Source organism: Pelodiscus sinensis, chromosome 5, assembly GCF_049634645.1.
Source record: "Pelodiscus sinensis isolate JC-2024 chromosome 5, ASM4963464v1, whole genome shotgun sequence".
Lineage (NCBI taxonomy): Eukaryota > Metazoa > Chordata > Testudines > Trionychidae > Pelodiscus > Pelodiscus sinensis.
This window is the reverse complement of record NC_134715.1, coordinates 75,427,669-75,448,688: the sequence shown is the minus strand read 5'-3', so window position 1 is coordinate 75,448,688 and position 21,020 is coordinate 75,427,669. Positions and strand designations below refer to the sequence as shown.

Sequence of the window (21,020 nt, the reverse complement as noted above, 5' to 3'; positions counted from 1 at the left end):
CATCACTCTCTTAACCTACCTAGAAAGGCCCTTGGAGGTTTCCTATAGACATAGCTGCCTGTGATACATACAGCTGCTGGTCACATTTTCCAGCTTCTCAGATTTCTTAGGGCTAGAAATATTTCATTAAAAATGGAAAGTTTCCAATTTTCACTCACATGACTCTGGAAGCTGTCGCCATAGGCACACACTTAGTTATATCTTACCACTACTAAGCTGGATGCCAAGTCTGAGGAGCCCAGCAAAGCATATGCAACTATATTTTGCACAGCTACAGATTGAGGTGTATATATCAATATTCCTCTCCCAGCACCAATTCAAATGAGGTAACAGCAAGAGATAACACAATGGCAATTGTGGAGTGCAGAAATATCAGAAGTGATATTCCTGGGAGAATCCTGCACCAAACATTAAAAATTCTGCATACAAAATATGCAAAATTATACAAAATTATACAATATACAATTGACAGTGGGAGCTGGAAGAGGGGTGTCAAAAATTCTGCAATAAATAATCCTATGAAGACTATTAATCCTGCACACGTTCTGCTTTTCATGGTGATACAGAATTCCAAAAGGGGTACAAAGAGTGCAGTGCAAGAAAATACTGTTACCACAGATCAGCACTCCTGCACGCAACTGAAAGTCAAGATTAAAGGAAAGCCCTTTAGGATGCTTGCTAGAATTCTTCCACTATAAACACATGCATAAAAAGTAGACACAAGACAGTCAAGTTCAAGACTAGCATAATTGCTACACTACCCAGAAATTGGACTCCCAAATGTGAAGTCACCAAGGCAACAGTTTAATATGGACATAAAAAGCATAAATTAGTGGCATTTTCTTCCTGGAAAGAATACATTCATCATATGAAAGCCACTGAAGTAACAGGTTGCTTTCTAGCTTGGAAGACTATTTTACAATTAGCAGTCGAATTCCTGAATCCCCAATTCCAGATGTGATGTTAACACAGAATTTGACAACTAGAGGCGTGGGATGTAGAACAGTTTCAGTTCACAACAAATGGAGATCCTAACTCAGGTTGTGAAATGGTGCTAAAGCAGTTAAATACCATTACTGTAGTACAGTCAGACTTTCAGTGCTTCCCCACCACCATACGTTTCAGGATTTACTTATTAAATGCTAACAGGGAGTTTAAAACAAACAAAAACCAAAAACCCCACAACACTACAGGTAATTCAATCTGTGCAGTTCTGAGGCCACCCTGTTTCCAATTATTTGGTTATTCAGTGCAGAAAGTTAAAGATCACAGAAAGTATAACAGACTTTAATACTCCATTAATACTATAGATTAAAAATATTGCATAGTCTTATGCATTTTTCCTAAAACATTGTTCTCTGTAAATTAAGCAATTTTTTATATAAAAGTCACACAACTCTTTAAAACATTTATAGCATTCACTACCTCGATCTTCTATCCTTTTTTGATTTGTCAGTACATTTGTCCATAGTCTTCTCATTATCTCCTCTGCACTTGGGGCAATACCATTTCCCCTTTGGCTTATAGGTGAGTCCAACACATGAAAAATGAAACCACTCAATAGGACACTGCTCATTGTCACATCCTATCATTTCTCCGTAGGACACTTGGTCACATAAGCAGTAAGTTGGTTCATTGGGATCTATTGCAAATTCAACAGGTGAAACTTCTCTTTCTTGTTTGGCCTTGGAGCGTTTCTTTTTCTTGGCAGATTTAGATCTCTTTTCTTTAGGGGGCTGGTCATCACAGTCTTCGATCCCATTTGCTATATGGCACAGATCACGACTTTCACTGGTCCGTTGGCGACGGGGTCTACGTGAAGATCTTTCTGGTTGGCAAGTTTCCACTTTTACCTTTTCTAGAGGCTTTTCATTATCTGGCTCTTGAAAACACCGAGAATGGGTCTCTATTTGCCGAGCCCTATTCTCTACCAGTTCAAGCATCTGTGTAACTATCTGAATTTTTTCATCTCCCAGTTCTTGGCTGTTAATTAGTGCTCGCTGAAGATGCTGTTGCAACCTTTTCTTCTGAGTGGGATCACTTTCTGTCTTGTATTTCTCATAGACATCATCAATTTCTTTTAATGCTTCTATAAAAGAAAAAATAAATCAGCACAATAGTTTTTAGTCAGGGAGGAAGAATTATGCATCAAGAAAATGTACATTGAATTCATCCAAGTGGTAGTTCATTCCAACATGCATGTAATATACTCCAGTTAGCAGAAAATTTACCCTTTACCCGTGCTCAGGGAATAAATTCAATATTATCTAACTAAAGACAGTCCTCAGATAAGAAACTTAAATTTAATGATCAACAGAGTCTTCTGCTATAGAGTTTTCGCAAATTGTAGGGAACAAAAAAAAAAAAAAAAAAAAGGCTATTTAGGACAATGGAAAGACAAGTACACAACTGGCAGGAACTCTTGGTACACACTAGATTGCAATAGTTAAAGATTCCAACTGACAAGCTGGGAATTTAGTTAATTCCTTATACTGTCCAGTGGTAAAGACCAAAAAAAAAAAAAAAAAAAAGTAGGAAATTTCTGTAAGTATTAAAACAGGACTTTCTGCTCTGGCAAAGATTAAACAGTCTTTATGCCTCAGTTTATCCTCATTCAGGATTATCCAACTCAAAAGACATTGAGGCAATGTTTTTGATCTACAGCAATCCTCCAATGAGTTACAGCAGTGGTCTCCAACCTTTTTACACCCAAGATCACTTTTTAAATCTCAGAACAGGTGAAGATCTACCACCCCGCCCCTTCCTTGAAGCTCCACCCTCTCTATTCTCCTCCTGTCCATCACTTGCTATCCCCAGCCCTTACTTACACACTCTGATAAACAGTTTATTTTTAAATTATGCGATACATACAATTAAAGTCACGTGTTTATAGTTATGAAATAGCATGAATAAAAAACAGACCATTTATTTAAATTAAAATGAAGCATTTATAATTATACATTTTGTGGGGACAGAGTACTGCGGGTGGGGGCAGGGGAGAGGGAACAGGGTGCTGGGAGGGCAGAGGACAGGGTTCTGCAGCAGGGGACAGAGTGCCAGTGGGGACAGAGTTTGGGGAGTGGGGACAGGAATGGGGACAGAGGAGTGGGGTGCCAGTGGAGGTATAGAGTCCCCAGCATCTCCTTCCTCCCAGCATTCTTCCCCCCCCCCCCCCACCAGGGAAACCAGCGTGTGCCTGCCCCAGGGCCGACCCCCCCACCCGCACAGGAAAGCCCCGGGACCAGCACCCCCCCCACCCAGGGAAGCCCCGCGCGAATGCCTGCCCCGGGGCCAACCCCCCGTGCGTGCCGGGAAACCCCCTGCATGCCTCCCTCGGGGCTGACTCACCCCTCCTGTGCGGTGCAGGGGACCAGCAGAGCAGCTAGCGCACTTCTGGAATTGCCGGAAGTGGTGCTAAGCTGCGGGACTTCTGAAGCCAACACTACCTCCATTTTCTCTTGAGGTAAGTAGTGGGGCTTCTGAGGGGTGGGAGGGAAATGGGGGCGGGGTGGACAGGACGCCTCGCAAGCGACTGGTCGAGGCCTCGAGATCGACCAGTAGCTCACGATCGACCTGTTGGTGACCACGGAGTTACAGTAAGGCATAGCTCAATTTTGGCACTGAACAGCATTAGGATGAGTGCCATATGCAATAACCGTATTGATAGAGTTTTTTGTCCTATCCCATAATAAAAAAGTGTCCATCTACAATGTTTTGCCCAAATTAAAAAGATTCAGCTCTAACAATGAGTTTAGCTTTTTTCTGCCATATTTTGTTTTAAGATAAACCTTTTAAAAAGTTAGCCCTAAATTACATATAGTCAGTTTTGAAAACTGATTGAACAAAGCTACATAGATATAGACCAAGTCAATTTAAGCATGTCCATACAAACCTTTCAATTGATTTAATGGGCCAATTTAAAACATATCTTGGTTAAAATGATGTTTAGACAAGGCCTTAGATTATGAACTTTACAAGGCAGTGGTGACATCTTTTACATTTGGTGCATCACAGAACCCTTTTTTTGTGCAAGTTATGAACTATCATGCCTCTCTCTTCCAAAACAAAAACAAAAAATCTTAACTGCAAGTTATGAATGCACCGAACTTAATTTTTCTTCTTGTATTCTGTTAGAATTATTCTTTCCCAAACTAAAGGTGACTTATTTTTATTAAGCTTAAAAACCATGATAAAAGGCTTTACTAAACATTGAATACACAAATGCTAATATTGGTATCTTTAAAGTTTTATGTACAGTGTACCACTGTGGGCAATGTTAGACACAGTTGTGACTTACTGAAGTTCCAGAGGAAAAATTACAACTACAAATGGCCTGTAACTAGTTAGTCTGTTGCATTTTCAGTGTTAACATACTTTGGATTGCAAATGATGCAGGTGAATAGCTTATGTAACAACTTCTCCCATTGTAACAGACAACACTTTCTGAAACTTCATGATTTAATACTAGCCTACTTACAACTTAAGTTGACAGAATTCCTTTGAAGTCTGTCTATACTATTTCACCCAGCAAACTTGAAGTCCTAGAACAGTGTTTCTCCCTTCCTACCCTGCTCCCACCTCCCCCGCCCCCCAAAAGAAGTGGAGTTCAAGCTCTGCAGCTCAAAGGCAGAACCTATTTCAGGCAGTCCCCGAGTTACGCGGATCCGACTTATGTCTGCAGGGAGACGGGGAGCAAAGCATTGGAGCACGCCCGCAGCGGGATAGCCTGCAGTGGGATAGCCCGGGCGCGCTTGAGCTGTCCCCCTTCGGGCGTGCTCCGCAGCTTTGCTCCCCGTCTCCCGACCAGCAGACCAGGGAGATGGGGAGCAAAGCCTCGGAGCACGCCCGCAGTGGGACAGCCGCGGCGCGCTCCAAGGCTTTGCTCCCCGTCTCCCAGGTCAGCAGACCAGGGAGACGGAGCAAAGCCGTGGAGGACTTGGGCGGTCCCGCCAACCCCGTCTCCCTGGTCTGCTGGGGGGGGGGGGGGGGAGTGCAGCTAGTGCCCCCCCCCCCAGCAGACCAGGCTTTTCTTGCCTACCCCTGGGGTAGAGCAGCTGAGGGCTGCCGGGTTGGTCCCGCAGCGCCGCTCCGGACCAAACTGGCAGCACCCCAGCTGCTCTGCCCCAGGCGTCCCCAAGTCAGCTGCTGCTGAAACTGACCAGTGGCTGACTACAGGAAGCCCGAGGCAGAGTTGCTCTGCCCGAGGCTTCCTGGAATCAGCCGCTGATCAGTTTCAGCAGCAGCTGACTTGGGGACACCTGGGTTTCTTAAGTTGAATCTGTATGTAAGTCAGAACTGGCGTCCAGATTCAGTCGCGGTTGAAACTGATCAGTTTCAGCAGTGGCTGACGCCAGTTCCGACTTACATACAGATTCAACTTAAGAACAAACCTACAGTCCCTATCTTGTACGTAACCTGGTGACTGCCTGTACTTTGTAAAGAACAAGGGGCTCCCATCAATGCTCTGGAGTAGATTCTGTCCTACTCCCTTTGCCATTCAGATGGAAAGGAAATATTGCTTGTAAATCAAATCAGGGATTTCTTCTATGGGGGAATCCTGCAAAGCATGTATTTTCACAGGAGTGAAACAGGCAGAGGTGCAGGTACTACCTATGCAGATGGAAGGAGTTTCTACACGGATAGAAATTCTTCTGTCAATCTAGTGCTGTATATACCAGCTGGAGTATAAGCTTACCTACTCTTTTCTAGGGGTGTATGAATTTCTCACTACCTGAGACATAGCTATACTGATGTACGTTCCCAGTGTGGACCAGCCCTCAGACATTGGAACTAGTGAACAAAGAACGTTGAGTGAAAGTGAATAGCCTTCTGTTTCTTCATTTTTTTATTCTTTGAATCACTTTGTAAGATTCTCACCAATAGCGTGCCGCAGTTTAAGAATTATGGAACTAGGATTTCAGCTGCTCATGTGACAAATGCAAGAGGAAAGCAGTAAAAGCACAAGCTATTTAAACTTTCCAGTCATAACAATCCAATTTTTTATTAGTTTGATTTGATAGTGCCCCTTTAATGTAACAATGGTGGGATGGAGACCGTACATCGTCCTGAATATATGCAACTACTTAGGTAAGCTTTCACATTGTGTTCTGACCCAGAGAGTAGATTCTTTAAACAATAAGCCATCTATACAAAATTTGTAAAAGTTTAGCAATACCAGTATTATTAAACAGTGCAACTCTCCTAGTTTGGACACAATTATACCAAGTATAAATATACGTACACAACATTGCCATATAGGAAAGAAAATAAGATGTACCATTATAACTGCATCCGTATTGGCAAGATGAAAAAATTCACTTATAACCAACATAGAGATTGGACCTCCCTTATGGGGAGCCGATTAGGTTCCGATGGTGCTGGACAAGAGAATTTGCCAGACCAGGGGAGATCTGCCACTAGCCCCTCCCCCCCACCCATGCTGCTAACAGACTGCCCCAGCAGGCACCCTACACCTTGTCCTCCCCTTAAAACTTGCTGGACTCCTTGGCCAGCTATTGCTGGCTCCGAGTGGTATAGGCTTCAGCTCCAGGGGTGCCACAGGGCTTTCATCTCAGCCCCCGCTCTAGGGACTACTGCTGGGGTTCTGGCACCTCATTTCTGGAAGCTGCCAGGTGACTCTGGCCCCAGCCATGCATTCCCTGAGGCTGTTGTGGGGCATTGGGCCCATGCTGCTGCAGACTGCCATGGGGCTCTGGTCCCAACCCCACAAGAGACTCCAACCAAGAGACTCCAGCCTTGTGTTGCCCCAGGGTTGCAGGTGACTCCAGCGCCAGTCCTGTGTTGCTTGCAACTGAGTGAATGCCCTGTTTTCCTGAGACCCACTGGCCCTCCTGCCCTTAGGCTCTCTGGTCCAGGAGCATCTGTGGTCCTGCCAGACCACAGATGTTGCTGGACCAGAGAATGCAGTTTTTAGAGGTACAACCTGTAATGTCATTACAAAAGCTATGTAGACCAGGCCTATAATAGATTTTAGTATCAGGGTAAGGTCCTAAGTGGATAAATAAAAGATTAGAGAATGGGACCACCACAAAATTAGGGTGGCCGCTTTATTCTTTAGGTCAGTGGTCATAGACTGGTTGATCACGGAGGCACTTCCAATCAATCTCAATGCAGCGTTCCCAGCCCCTCTTGCTTCCCTTCACCTAGGAGCCCACACTGGTGCTACAACATCCCACCCCTCGCACAATTTGAGCCAAAGCTGGCTTCCTGTGGGGGGAGAAGTCACACAGCTCCGCACCAGATCCAGCTTCTCAGGAAGCCTGCGTGTGCTGCTCCTATCCTCCCACCACAGCAATGCACGTGCTTTCTTGTCTTGCCTTCCTTCCCCTGTGCACTAGAGAAGCAGAGTTGGGGGAAGAAGAGGATGTAAAATCCCTATCTCCCCCCCCCCCCCCAGTAGCACCAACAACTTTCTACAAAAAGTCTAAATTATACTAGCAATGCTACCAAAGTGTCTTCAAACTGATCTGGAATATTTTGCAAAAATCCCCTGAGGTTCAATGTTGTCAAAAAGCAATATATAAAAATTCATAACTACCGATGAGGCCAACCAGGAAAGACCCAATTTCAAATAAATATATGCAATAGAATCCATGCCAATTGTTAAAAACTGAATCTACTCAACACATTGCTCCCAACCATCCACATAAGCTTTTGTGGTTAAGAGAAACTACCAGATGTTTGACCTTAACAGGATTCAGTGTACCTCAGCAAAAAGTAATTTAAAATGTTGAAATCCTGAAAGCTTACAAAAGTCTGGTGTCATGCATCTTTTTCCAATTAATTGAAAAAAAATACCTCTTCTCACACAGACCAGGACCACCTTAAGGTAACTGACACTTGAAATATCTTTTTACCCAAACTAAAAAGGATAATATTTTGTTACAAAGCTGGTAACGTGTATCTAGTTTTGCTCTCCAGTCTTTTAATTGATACATCAAAAGGACTGCAACTCTCCCACTCTTAGCGATTAATTTTTGATGCAATCTGTTATCTCTTCAATCTTTTAGCAGATAACGCCACTTTAGTAACAGATCCCAGCAATAATTAGAATGCAGGGCATTAGAATAGGGATGTAACCAACTAGTCGACTATCCCATAAGCAAATGCTTATCGATAGTCAACTAGTCCCTTCCCCCTCCCTTGCTGCCTCTATCAGAGAGAGGCAGCAAAGGGGGAAGGGGGAGGAGCAGGATCCACTCAGTTCCCCCCAGCAACTTCTCCATGGGCAGAAGGGGCAGGAGCGCAGCGGGGAACTGGCGGTGCTTCCACCTTTGAAATGTAGCAACAGCCAGCAGGCGCACTTATTGACTAATCGAATAGTCAATGTATATTACATCAACTATTCGATTAGTTGATTAAATTTAACATCCATACTTTAGAACAACCCAAACCAAGATTCTGAGTTGTCTGGAATTAAATGTTTTAATCTATGCTTAATTTACATTTCCGCTGCAGATAACATTTTTAACTACAGTTCAAATTATTTTGCCATATTTCAAATGGCTTCTGGTGTTTAGCAAAGGGTGGCTGGATTTGAGTATGACATTACCTGTTTGAATTATTTCCTTTAAAAGTCTCAGAGAGATAGTCATGGTAGTCCTTAACTTTAAAAATCAGTAGTCCTGTGGCACCTTACAGACAAATATATATCTAATGAGCAGGGCTCGCCGAACTGCGGCGAGCCCTGCTCACCAGCCACTCTGTTCAGCAATCTGTGCATGCACAGATCATTCTGTGCATGTGCAGATCGCCCGAACCTGGCTCTTCCGGGTTGCAATCTACTTGCCATGGGTGAGTAGATTGCATTATTTGTCAAGCCCTGCTAATGAGCTTTCATGAGCAAAACCCACTTCTTCTGTTGAAATATACTACATATATTTGTTAGTTTTAGGTGGCACAGGCCGACCCATTTTTACAATTATTTCCTTATTACCCATTATTTGACCAAACAAGTATGTGAAGGACTAGTTGATTAGTTGCTCCCCCCCTTGCTGCCTATCAGAAAAAGGCAGCAAAAAGGGGAGCAGGGGGAGAGAGTACTCAGAAGTGCCACGTGGAACCTAGGGTCAGAACCCAAGCTCCATGCGGCGCTGCCCCATTGAAACGCCTCATGCAGCCCAGGCCAGCTGGGGTGTCCCCAGGCTGCACATGGCATTTCTAAGTGGCAGTGCCACAGGAAGCCCAGGATTAACTAGGGACTCCCTCGCTGACCCCAGGCTCCGTGAGGTGCTGCTGTTTTGAAACACCACATGAAGCCAGACACTGGGCTCCCTGCAGCATTTCAAAGCGGTAGCACCACCTGGAGCCCAGTCCACAAGGTGCTTTTGCCTTTGCTACACTTCAAAGGTGGAGGCGCGCTATCGACTAATCAAATAGTCAATGCAAAATGCATTGACTATTCAATTAGTCAATTACTCGCAATTTAACATCCCTAGACCAAACCTAAACATTTAAAGTGTTCAGTGTCCAGCATGTGACCACACATGCTAGAGCAGTGAATGTAAAGTGTGTTTATATTCAAAGTAGTTTTACAGACTTTTGATCCTTTACCATATCATATAGTAAAACAACAACTAATGCCTCAATACAGAGCAGCTGTTACAGCTGCTGTGAGAACTATGAAGGACTTACATCTTTAGAAGTCTCAACACTACATTATTGCTTCATTTAAGAAATATTTCCTGTAATGTGGACTTTTAGATACCACAATACAAATTCATTCTTTATAAAAAAGCAGCTCTGGTGCTGTCCATGTGCATAGTGGTTCATTTGAATGCAGCTATTCAGTTGCACTGTACAGCCTAGTAGATAAAACTGAAAGTTTTCCATTAACTTAATGATACCCATGTGAATTCTTTAACATCCATTCCATTTCTGCATCCCCCCCCCCCACTGGAATAATGTTTGAGCACTTAAGTAAAACACTGTAATGTTAAGCCTACCATCCAAGAATTTCAAACATATCTATCTCCAGCCCACAGCAAAGTGTAGGTCCTACAAGTTATGCTAAATAGGAGATTCCAAGGGTGGTGAAGATAAGGAACAGGCAACTCCTGCAGGAGCAAATTCAGAGGCTAATGTTCCTCACACTTCAGGGTACAAAACCCCAGACAGAACGCAAATTAGGAACTGAATCTGAAATTTAATAAAACCATAGCAAGACAGGATTTGCCACAGAACAATTTGACAGAACGAGTTGAAGGAAAACTATGAAAAGGGTAAAATGAACCAAAAAGGTTTAAAAAATGTAAAGTTAATCTTAGCCTATTTATAAAAGTACTACCAAACATATCTAAGTTAACCAGGAAATTCATCAATCTCAGACTCCAGAGTCTTTTCTAGAAAGATAGTTATACTGTAATTAGTAGGGATGTGAAAGTATAGTTTTTAAACATATAAAAAATAAGCTCATGTTATTGATTACCCAAGCTCATGCTTATCCCTTAACCCAGCCACTACATGTGACTCCTGGTCTGGATTCCAGGATACTACCCCACATTGACACCCCTGATAGAGGCAGCAATGTGGGGCGGCAGGCGGAACAGACTACCACCCCGCATGTAACTCTGTAACCACTGAAGTTTCCAGCAGTTACAGTTAATCAATTACATGCATTTTAACATCTTCAGTAATTTGTCAAACCAGCTTGCAGCATTACTTCTAAATTCAATTCCTTGATCCTCATAGTGGATGCCTGAAGTCCACCCTACCTTTAAAGTTGCAGATAAGACCTAGAAGAGCAGACTCTGGTGCCTGGAAAAGCTATGTCAAACACACAAGGCAAGGGAATCGTATCAAACTTCTAGAGGCGGCAGGTTGGGTTCTCTGCTCTAGGCCAAGTGTAATTTGCCCGTCCACGGCCACTCAACACCGAGCTGCTCCCCGACTGGCGCTCGCACAAGTCGCCGGGCAGCACATGTCAGGCTGCCCAGGCTGGGGCGGGGCAGAGCAGAGACCCCTTCCAGCCACTCTCCGAGGCTCAGCACCCACCAGAGACCTGCGGCCTGTCAGAGCAGCTCCGCCGCACAGAGCAGGGCTCCCCCATCACCAGCTACCGGGGCTCGGCAGCTAACGGGGTGGGGGAGGGAGGAAAGATACAGGAGCCGCCCTCCCCCTTCTGGGGGAGCTAAATCCCCGGGCCGCTCGCTGCCGCCCCAGCGCGGAGAGGGGTCCGCTCCCCGCAGACACGGGGCCATCCCCGGGCAGGCTCAGCCTCCCCCCCCCCCACCCCGGGCAGCGGGGCTGGACGTGACCCCTCCCCCCCGGGCAGCGGGGCTGAGGCAGCGGGCGGAAGGGGTCGGCAAGGCCCCGCCCTAGGGCCCCAATAACCAGCCCCGGACCCTCAGCGGCCGAGCCGGGTCCCGCATCCCCCCGCCCCGCGAGAGGCCGGGCTCCGCCCCCTTCAGCCCTGCGGGCGCGCCTCCCCCTCCCGGCCAGGCCCGGCCCCGGGCCGCGCTCACCTTGGCACTGCGTGTCCAGCTCCCGCAGCAGGGACACGTTGCGCTGGATGTCCAGCGGCAGCGACTCCACGCACTCCAGGTAGTCCTGCACGTAGAGCGAGAGCAGCCGGGCCCGCTCCCCGCCCGGCCCCGCCAGCGCCGCCGGGCCCGGCACCAGCTGCGGCCCCCCCAGCATCATCCCCCCGCGCCAGCAGCACATGCACCCCCGGCCCCCCCGCCGCCGGCACCCGGCCGGGCCGCCCCTGGGCCGGGCCGCCCCGGGCCCTCCCGCCGCCGCCGCCTGCGCGCGGAGCCGGCCGGTCCCCGCTCAGCTCCGCTCCCGCCGCTGCCCCCCTCCCCCACGGGGCCGGCAGGTCCACGGGCTCCCCCCGCCCTAGCTCCGCGGCTGCTGCCGAGGCAAAACCACTTCGTGCCCCCGCCCCTGACCAGTAGACTTTGCGCATGCGCGAGGCCCTGCCCTAATAAGGCGCGGCTGGCAGCGCTGTGAGGGGTTCGCATTCTCCCGCCTTCTCCTCCGGGCCGCTCCTATTGGTTCGGGAACTGGACGTGAGTGTGGAGGCGGGGCTCTCTTAAAGGGAAAGTAACATGCCTTCCAGCCCCTTCCTCCCCCGCATTGAGTTCTCTCGCCGAGGGGATCTGCTCCACGGTGCAGCAGCTGGGGAGGGGGCGCTGTTACCCCGAGCCGCCCCATGTCGAGTGCGGCTTGTCCCGTACTGGGGCACTGGCGGGCTACAGGGAGCTAGGGGGAAGGCGGGGACTGTAGCACACTTCTTAAATATATATGGGATTACATAGTCTATTGCCTTTCTCTGCTAAAGGCGGGGCTGCACAGGTGTCAATCAGCACAAATTGGGACTCAAGGCAGCGTGTGCCGCGGCGTATGCCAGAGCTGTGTGTTGCTGTTATAAGATATTCTGAAAACTGATACTTCTTCCACCCCAAACTTTCCCATCCATGTTTTTTCTGGGTTCAGTCATCCTCAGCCTTTGCACCGTTCTTCGTCCTTGCAGTGATCTCTCTAACATTTTAATTCTGACTGCTTGATATGTCTGCCACAATTTGTGAAGCTGCTCTCTTCCTCCCCTCCCCCAGTGATGGATCGGAAAATTTGGTATTTTCTGCCCACATCACTTAAATATTTGAGGATAGCATTCTGTTCTGCTGCACTCTCATTTTGTAAGTATCATCTTTGAAACCATTTCAGCATCTGAAAGAATAATTCACGGTACTGAAACCTAATTTCTGATTGCCAAATGCACCACATTGAGGGTATCCTGGGAGTGTATTTATTGCAATGCAGTTATACACAGGTAAGAAAAGTGTACCAGCTACTTGTAGACCTTTATTATTGAAACAGCTCCAGCAGCTACGTCTCATTTTTTTTCTAACCAGCTATGCATTCCTTAGGAGATGAGAGATTTGTGCCAGTATTATATTAATAGGCTATAAGCAGGCAAACAGCAAGTTTTCAGTACTCTAGAATATGCTCAAACTAAATTTTTCTCTCACTGGCTATTTATATGGAGAGCTCTCTAATTAATTTAGTCTCTGAGTTACAAGTATCTTACACTATTCAAGCCCATTGTAAGAGTTATCTTACTCCATTGTCAATAAAATCAATATAATTGTGAAAAAAATATTTAGAAAAGCTCAGTGACAATTCATTCCCAGGAATAATTTCGGAGAATTATACATAAAGCCTCAAAGAAATTTAGTCTTTTAAAATCCACTTGCCTGCCAACAATTTTGATAGAACTTTCTGTCTTCCAAAAGTTTGATGCAAAATTTGTCTTAGACACTGACAACAAGAAACATAGGTTTTTATTCTTAGCAATGAAAGACTTGGGAAAATTATATTACACAAGTTTAATTACCAAAAAAATGTGGATTTAATCTACAAAGCTTGTCAGCATAGGAGAGCTCATCAGAAAATGGCTGATATTTGCTTTCATAATTCTCAACCATGAAGACTACATCTATGTGACCAACTGACAACTCTCTACCTACTACTATAAAGAACTCAGTGAAGACCCCACAGCACAATTTACCCAGGAATTTGAGGATTTCATCAAATCTGTCTTTAACTCCAAGAGAAACTTTACAATCTCATCCCCCACAAATCCATCCCAAGGGCCTTCAAAATGTTTTCCATGATATACAGACATGCAGACCCATCATATCTGGAATCTATGCAGACCCATCATATCTGGCCATGGCACTCTTACTGAAGGAATATCAGGATTCATTGGGTGCATCTGCACTGCATCCATAGCTCGAAATAAGCTACACAATTTGAGCTATGCAAATTGCATAGTTTATTTTGAGTCAATTTTGAAATAGCTTATTTCAAAATTTGGCGCTGTCTACACAGCACTTATTTTGAAATAAATCACTATTCTGAAACATCTCTTACTCCTCATGGAATGAGGTTTACAGGGACATCAGAATAACGATCCCGTTATATTTCGAAATAACGAACATGTTCAAAAGACACGGAATAGCTATTTCGGGATACCTCCGTATTCCAAAATAGCACTGTAGTGTAGGTGTAGGCTCAGAAACAATCCTCAAACCACTCACCACACAAAGAACCAACTTCCTCCAAGACAATCAACTTTCATCAGAACAACAGTCATAATAGGGATATAAAATCCCATTTAACTGGTTAAACATAGTGCATTTAATTGTTTAACTGATTAAAGGTGGTGTGGGTGGGAAGACAGTTCCTTTCCAGCTAGAGAGCTGCTCCAGCCTGGCTGCTCCTGGCTTCCAGCCTGTGGCTGTGTCTACATTGGTGCGATCTTGCGCAAAAGCGGCTGCTTTTGCGTCAAAACTTACTGCCTGTCTACACTGGCCGCGAGTTCTTGTGCAAGAATACTAATGTTCTAATGTATGAAATCAGGGCTTCTTGCACAAGAACTATGATGCTCCCGCTCAGGAATAAGCACTCTTGCGCAACTGTTCTTGCGCAAGTGACAAGTGTAGACAGGCAACATGAATTTCTTGCGCAAGAAAGCCCTAGGGTTAAAATGGACATCAGAGCTTTCTTGTGCAAGAGAGCATCTACACTGGCATGGATGCTCTTGCGCAAAAGCACATGCCAGTGTAGATGCTCTCTTCTGGAAGAGTTTTTGCACAAGAACTCTTCTGCAGAAGAGTTCTTGCACAAAATCATGCCAGTGTAGACGTAGCCTGTGTGGGTTGCTGCTGTAGCTCCCAGATCCTAGCCTGTATGGGGCTGGGAATTGGCAGCCCTTCACAATGGGCCGTAGGGATAGAGCACCTCCCCCCATGGACCGTGGCTGTACCATGGTAGAGGAATGCTCATGGGTACCAGTTAATTGTTACCTACTAAGCATCACCCTTAACCAGTTACCCAGTAACATCTCTAATTCATTCTACCATGGATGTTTTTGTTTCACAAATCAGTTTTGAAAATGAAATAAACTAGCCAGTTTCATTTTAATTTGCAGCAAGATATTAAACAGTTTCATTTTATGGCACTGATCGTTATATGGATTATTCAGAGCACACTGTCACTGCAATATATACAGGGGTTATAAATAATATTGATAGTGTAAATGGAGGACTTCATATAGTTTTATTTATATATAAATAATATTGATAGTGTAAATGGAGGACTTCATATACTTTTCATCCAATACAAAGTGACTACATGTATTAAACTGGTACAAGATGCTTTTGAAAGAAGTGGTAGATTTTCAACTGTTGTAGTTACACCTGTAATGAGGATATCTGTATCATACTGCAATCTTATAACAGAATTCAATTGAAAAATAAAGTTTCCATTGACGAGCAGTGAAATAAAGCAATAATGATAATTTTCTCTTATCTCAATGACAGCATGTTTAAACTACTAAATCCCAACCTATTTTCCTAATCTAGAATTATGCATGCACCATTGGTAGAATAATATTCAGTAAAATTGATTCTGAATAATTCATAGAAGGCATGAAAATGGTTTTATAGATAGCGGTCTTCTGTGTAATATTACTAATGCTGCTAAAAATTTGCAAACTGTGTGGCACTGCAGAGTTTCAGTAGTAACCTTACCAGTGCATTGTATAAAAAGTATGACAGCTCCCCATTCTGCTCAATGTTTCCCTGTTTACACATCTAGGCTATGTCTACACTCGCGGCTTCTTGCGCAAGAATCTGCAGAGCATCCACATGGCCCGCCTGCTCTTGCGCAAGGAAATTTACAGTACAGCGTGGTAAGGGAGGGCTCCTTGCGCAAGAGCTATGCTCTTTTTTTAACAGGTGTAAGCCCTCTTGCACAGGAGCTCTTGTGCAAGAGGGCAGTGTGGACGCTCAGCAGGGATTTCTTGCACAAGAAAGCTCTATGGCTAAAATGGCCATCAGAGCTTTCTTGTGCAAGAGAGCATCCACACTGCCATGGGTGCTCTTGTGCAAATGCATAGCTCGCATATGACAGTGTGGACATTTTCTTCCGCAAGAGTTCTTGCACAAGATGCTCTTGCGCAAGAAGCCGCCAGTGTAGACATAGCCCTAAGGTTCAAAGAGGTGGGGAATCTTTTTAGGGCTGTGGGCCTGTTAGGGTGCGTACTCCCCACCATGCCTCAGTGACCCACTGACTGTCTTCATCTAGCCCATCTCAGGGCAAGCTGCAGTCTGTATGGGCCGCTCATCACCGGCACAGGGTGTATATCTGCTGCCCTGCTTACCTGGACTGCGTTGCTACCACCCTCTAAGCCCCGGGCCTTGCCCCAGGCCCTACAGCCAGGGAGCACCTTAGCCGTCACTCCCCTAACCCTGCCTGGCCACCCCATTACTGTTCTCCCTCCTGGGAGTCTCCTGCTTCCTCCGCTGCCAGCTCTTTCCTACTCTCCCCTCCCCGAAGAAAACTGTTCTTTATATAGCCCCTACCTGGGCTCTCATTATCCCTAACAGCCTCAGATGGGTCTTTGCTTTCAGCCCCTGCTCCAGGCCGGAGTTTTGCTCTTAAAGGGCCAGTGCAGGGCAGGCACCCTGTCACATGGCCACTGACATACAGAAAAATCAGTCGGGGGCCACACAAAAGTGAGAAGCAAAAAAGAAACAAAAAAACACAACTCCAATCCCACCTCACTGACATGTTCCTAACTGAGAAGCAGAAAGACACTCCCCACATTCCCCTTGCATTTCAAAGCTTGAGGGGGGGGGGGGGTTGAGGCTAGTAGATTTTGTGCCCCCCCCAGGCTCTGGGGTGTGGCCAAAAATGAGGGATTCAGTATGTGGGAGGGGCTGCCAGGAAGTGGGTTTGGGGTGTAGGGTCTGGGAGAGAGGGTGGGTGCAGAAGTGGGCTGGTGGGTCTGGGAAGGTGGAAGGGTGCAGGAGTGGCTGGTAGTGGAGCGCCTGGGTGGGTGGGAGTACAGGAGCAGAGTAAGTGTGCAGGAAATGGGGGGGGGGTGCTTACCTGGCACACCTCCCCAGGGATGCATATGGCTCCATGTCCCCTGCTGCTCATAGGCACCGTTCCCTGCCACTCTGATTGGCCATGATTATAGCCAATCGGAGCAGCAGAGGAAAAGCCTCCAGGCAGCACTTTGTTGTGCTGCTGTTTCCTCAGCCAGGGGGAGCGGGAGTGGCAATGTGCAGAGCTGTTCCATCCCCGCCCTGCAGGCAAGGCAGAGCCCATGTGCTTCTCTGACTCCACCATGAGGCTCTGGTCTTCCCCCTCCCCACCACAGCGAGTAGCTGCCACTGATGCTCCAGCCCCACAGGCAGGACTGTGCGGGGTACAGGGCTGGAGCACCAGTGCCAGCTCCCTGATGCTAGGGGTGGTTCCCCTGCCTCCAGGACTGGATCCAGGCTAGCGAGGGGCTGGATCCAGCTCCCAACCTTAGGTTCCCCCGCCCCCCGGACTAAAGCACTGCAGAGTTCATTTGTTTTTCCATCAGGACCCATATATACACTTTTCAGAATCACTGTTTTTCAGTATATAGTCCCTTATTCTGTAATCTTGGCCTACATTTTTTGTTACTAGATGTATTACTTTGCCTTTGGCTGTATTAAAATGCATGTCTGTGTTCAGTTTGCCACGTGATACAGATTGCACTGTATAACTAATCTGTTCTTGGGATTATTTTCTACATCACTAATCTTTGTGTCATCTGCAAATGTTATAAGCAATGATTTTATATTTCTTCTAGATCATTGATAAAATATTAAATATGATTGAGGCAAGAACTGATCGCAGCAGAACTACAGTAGAAATAAATGCATTTAATGATGATTCTGTATTAATTATATTTTGAGAGTAAATGGTTACTCACCCTTAATAGGTCCTATGTTGATATTTGCTAACTTTTTAATCATAATGTTACCCAATACTAAGTCAAATATCTTTCAGAGGTCCATCTGGTGCAGAAGGAGAGAGGCAGTCTCTAGAAATGCTGAGCCCCCAACTTCCAATGACTTATGAAAACACTGAGGTACTCATAAAGACTCATATGATTTAAAATTATAATTAAAATCCTGCAGATATTCTGGAAGTACATTAGATACTAATACAGCTTATAGAGCACAGCTATCATGCATTCACAACAATTAACTCCAATAAGCAGATGGCAAGTTCACTACATGCTGTACAAGCTGAATCCTGAAAGTGGTTTTCAGGCATGACCCCATGTAGCATGCATTCTAGTAATCCAACCCGAATAAAATTCTTATCTTTATGTTCTGAAGTAATATATAGTAGAAATCAGAGAATTTTAGATCAGGAGAAGAACTAACTCACCTAGCCCACCCCCACTGTTAGTGCAGGATTGTTCTCAACAGTATATTTGTTCAGTTATTTAGTCTTAAGAGTCTCGAACTATGCATCCATCCAGTCTCAAGGGAGATTATCACGCTATCTAGTTAGTAGACCTCACAGTGATAACATTGTTCCAAGTCTACAGGCTAAATTTTAATTTTCTCATTTGCATCCCATTGCCAGTTTTACCCCCATGGTATCCTATCACCTTGAACCATGGCTGGACAAGAGCCTGTCAGTGGGTCAGGTCCAGTCCACCTAGTTCTTTCATCTTTCCCCCTCTGCAGCTCCTGGCCTTGCCCTCTAACATGTTACCTGGGACCCGGGGAAGCACAAGTCCTTTCAACTGCTTCTATATAAAGAGCTTACGCCTTCCCAGTGAGCCCTTTAAACAGAAGCAAGTGAAAGGGCTCTCAGGTCCCACCCCTGGCTGCTAGCTCACTGCCTGGGAGCCAGGAAGGTGCAAGCCCTTTCAACTGCTTCTATTTAAAGGGCTCTAGTCTGCCAGGCAGCTGTATTGCCTAGCAGCTGCCCAGCAGGTGCAAGCCCTTTAAATAGAAGCAGTTGTTACAAAGGGCAAATTTTCCTTTCTGTGTTTTCCTCTCTTTACTTTTATAGACTGAAACACCCAAGGCTGTGTCTACGTTGGCGCGATCTTGCGCAAAATCTTGCTGCCTGTCTACAATGGCCATGAGTTCTTGAGCAAGAACACTGATGTTCTAATGTATGAAATCAGTGCAAGAGGCCAGTGTAGACAGGCAACATGAATTTCTTGCGGAAGAAATGGTTAAAATGGCCGTCAGAGCTTTCTTGCGCAAGAGAGCGTCTACACTGGCATGGATGCTCTTGCGCAAAAGCACATCTCTTGCGCAAAAGCACATGCCAGTGTAGATGCTCTCTTCTGGAAGAGTTTTTGCACAAGAACTCTTCCGCAAAAGAGTTTTTGTGCAAGATCATGCCAATGTAGATGTAGTCTTGGTTTAGGACTTGCTGTTGCTCAAAATGAAGGGTTGGGTTGGTTTTCCTGGACAGATTTTGTTTGCTGTTCACTGGAAATTCATTCTAGGGTTTTGTTTGTCTCCCAATTCTCGGGTGTATGAACGGCGTAGCCATTAACTGACAGAAATGAGGTTTATGGATGAAGATTGTGTGAATGTCAAGTTGGTCTGGAGCAGTCTGCTGCAGGAAGAGTAGTAGCAATAGTAGTAGAAGCCAGTGTGTAGTTAGAAGGGCTCTGCATGGAAACTAATATTCAGACTATTTTGGATACAGGGGGAACAATATTTCAGATTTGATCATAAATAATCTAAATATCAGAAGCCTGAATGGCCTCCTGTCCTATCCCATTGAACCATAAAATATGTACAAGTATCTTGTAGGTCTTGGGTCTTATTGCTGGTCTTTGCCTCAGAATCCATAGACCTGTGGATCTCCATCTTTTGTGTTGGTGGCCTCTTTCACATAGAATTGCTGCTATGTGTGAGCCCCCCTTTGTAAATTAAAATAAATATTTTAAAATGTAACATTATTATAAATGCTGAGGCTTGGGATAGAGCCTGACAGCTCCTGACCCGTCATGGAGAAACCTCCAGTTTGAAAACCCCTGAAATAGATTTTCTCTCAGGCTATGTCTACACTACAGGCTTCTTGCGCAAGAAGCTTTTTGAGGAAGAGATCTTCCACAAAAACTCCTTGCGCAAGAGCGCATGTCCACACTGCAAAAGCACATCGAAAAAGCGATGCGCTTTTGCACAAGAGTGTGTCCAGACTGCACGGATGCTCTCTCGAAAGGAAACTCTGATTGCTGTTTAGAATGGCCACCAGGGCACCTGTGCTTTTATCAATTGCCTCTTTTTGTGCAAAAAAAAAAACCCTGTTCCCCATCCACACACAACTTTTTCCTCAAGAGCTCTTGCACAAAAAGGAGTTATTCCTCATAGGAGGAGGAATATTACACCGGAAAACCCCCTCGTTTCTTTCATTTGACTTGCGCAAAAACGCGCTTGAGGTGTGGACACGCCGCGAGTTTTTGCAGAAAAACGGCCATTTTTGTGGAAAAACTCTGTAGTGTAGACCTAGCCTCAGTGTTTTGCTCGGTTCAGGCTGTTGGGCCTTTCTATTTCTACATTGCTTTGAAGTTTAATACCCCACCCATTCTGCCCAAGGCACTGCCCCTTCTGGAGCAGCTCACAACCACTTCCAACATTTATGAAGTGGCCCCCCTTCAAAAATTATTGCCCACCCCTGGCCTAAACAATCTCTTTCTTACACCATCCAAATACTGGTAGACAGTTATGTGCTATCTAATGATGGACTTCTGTTACTGAGTTGTTCAATAATTTGTTAATGCAGCCATTTCTTTAATCTGTAAAAAGCCACATCATAAGGGTTAATGAAAAGCAGGATTATCAGTTAGAAGAAGTGCATAAGTGGCTCCCATCACAAAAGGCATATTTAGCATTAAATGGAAGTGTCCCAAGGATCATATAACATTACTAGTTGACTTACCTGGTGCTGCCCAGGTGTGGGAGGATGATGGGGGCCTAGCCTAGAGTCATGGGGGGGGGGGCAGCGTCAGGGCTGCACAGGCCTCCTCAGGGCCTGTGCTCCCTGGGCGTGGGAAGGAAGGTAAGAGAAGGCCTCAGAGCCATCCCCGCACCATCTCTCTCTGAGACAGGGAAAAGGAGGCCCACACAGGCCTCCCCTACTGTCTCTCCTCAGATTAAGGTGGCCTGTGCAGGCCTCCCCACTGTCTTTCC

The 21,020-nt window shown here is 45.7% G+C and overlaps 1 protein-coding gene and 1 pseudogene across 1 annotated transcript; one reads left to right on the top strand and one right to left on the bottom strand.

Moving 5' to 3' along the window:
- Positions 1 to 783: 783 nt before the first annotated feature.
- On the bottom strand, positions 784 to 11,661 carry ING2 (inhibitor of growth family member 2). Its single transcript, XM_075930275.1, has 2 exons — positions 11,484 to 11,661; positions 784 to 2,089 (listed from the first exon to the last, which is right to left on the bottom strand). The coding sequence occupies exons 1-2, from the start codon at positions 11,659 to 11,661 to the stop codon at positions 1,422 to 1,424; spliced, it is 846 nt and encodes a 281-aa protein (XP_075786390.1). The 3' UTR covers positions 784 to 1,421.
- LOC102451368 (protein FAM200C-like) overlaps positions 11,437 to 21,020 on the top strand; it is a 25,127-nt pseudogene continuing 15,543 nt past the window's right edge.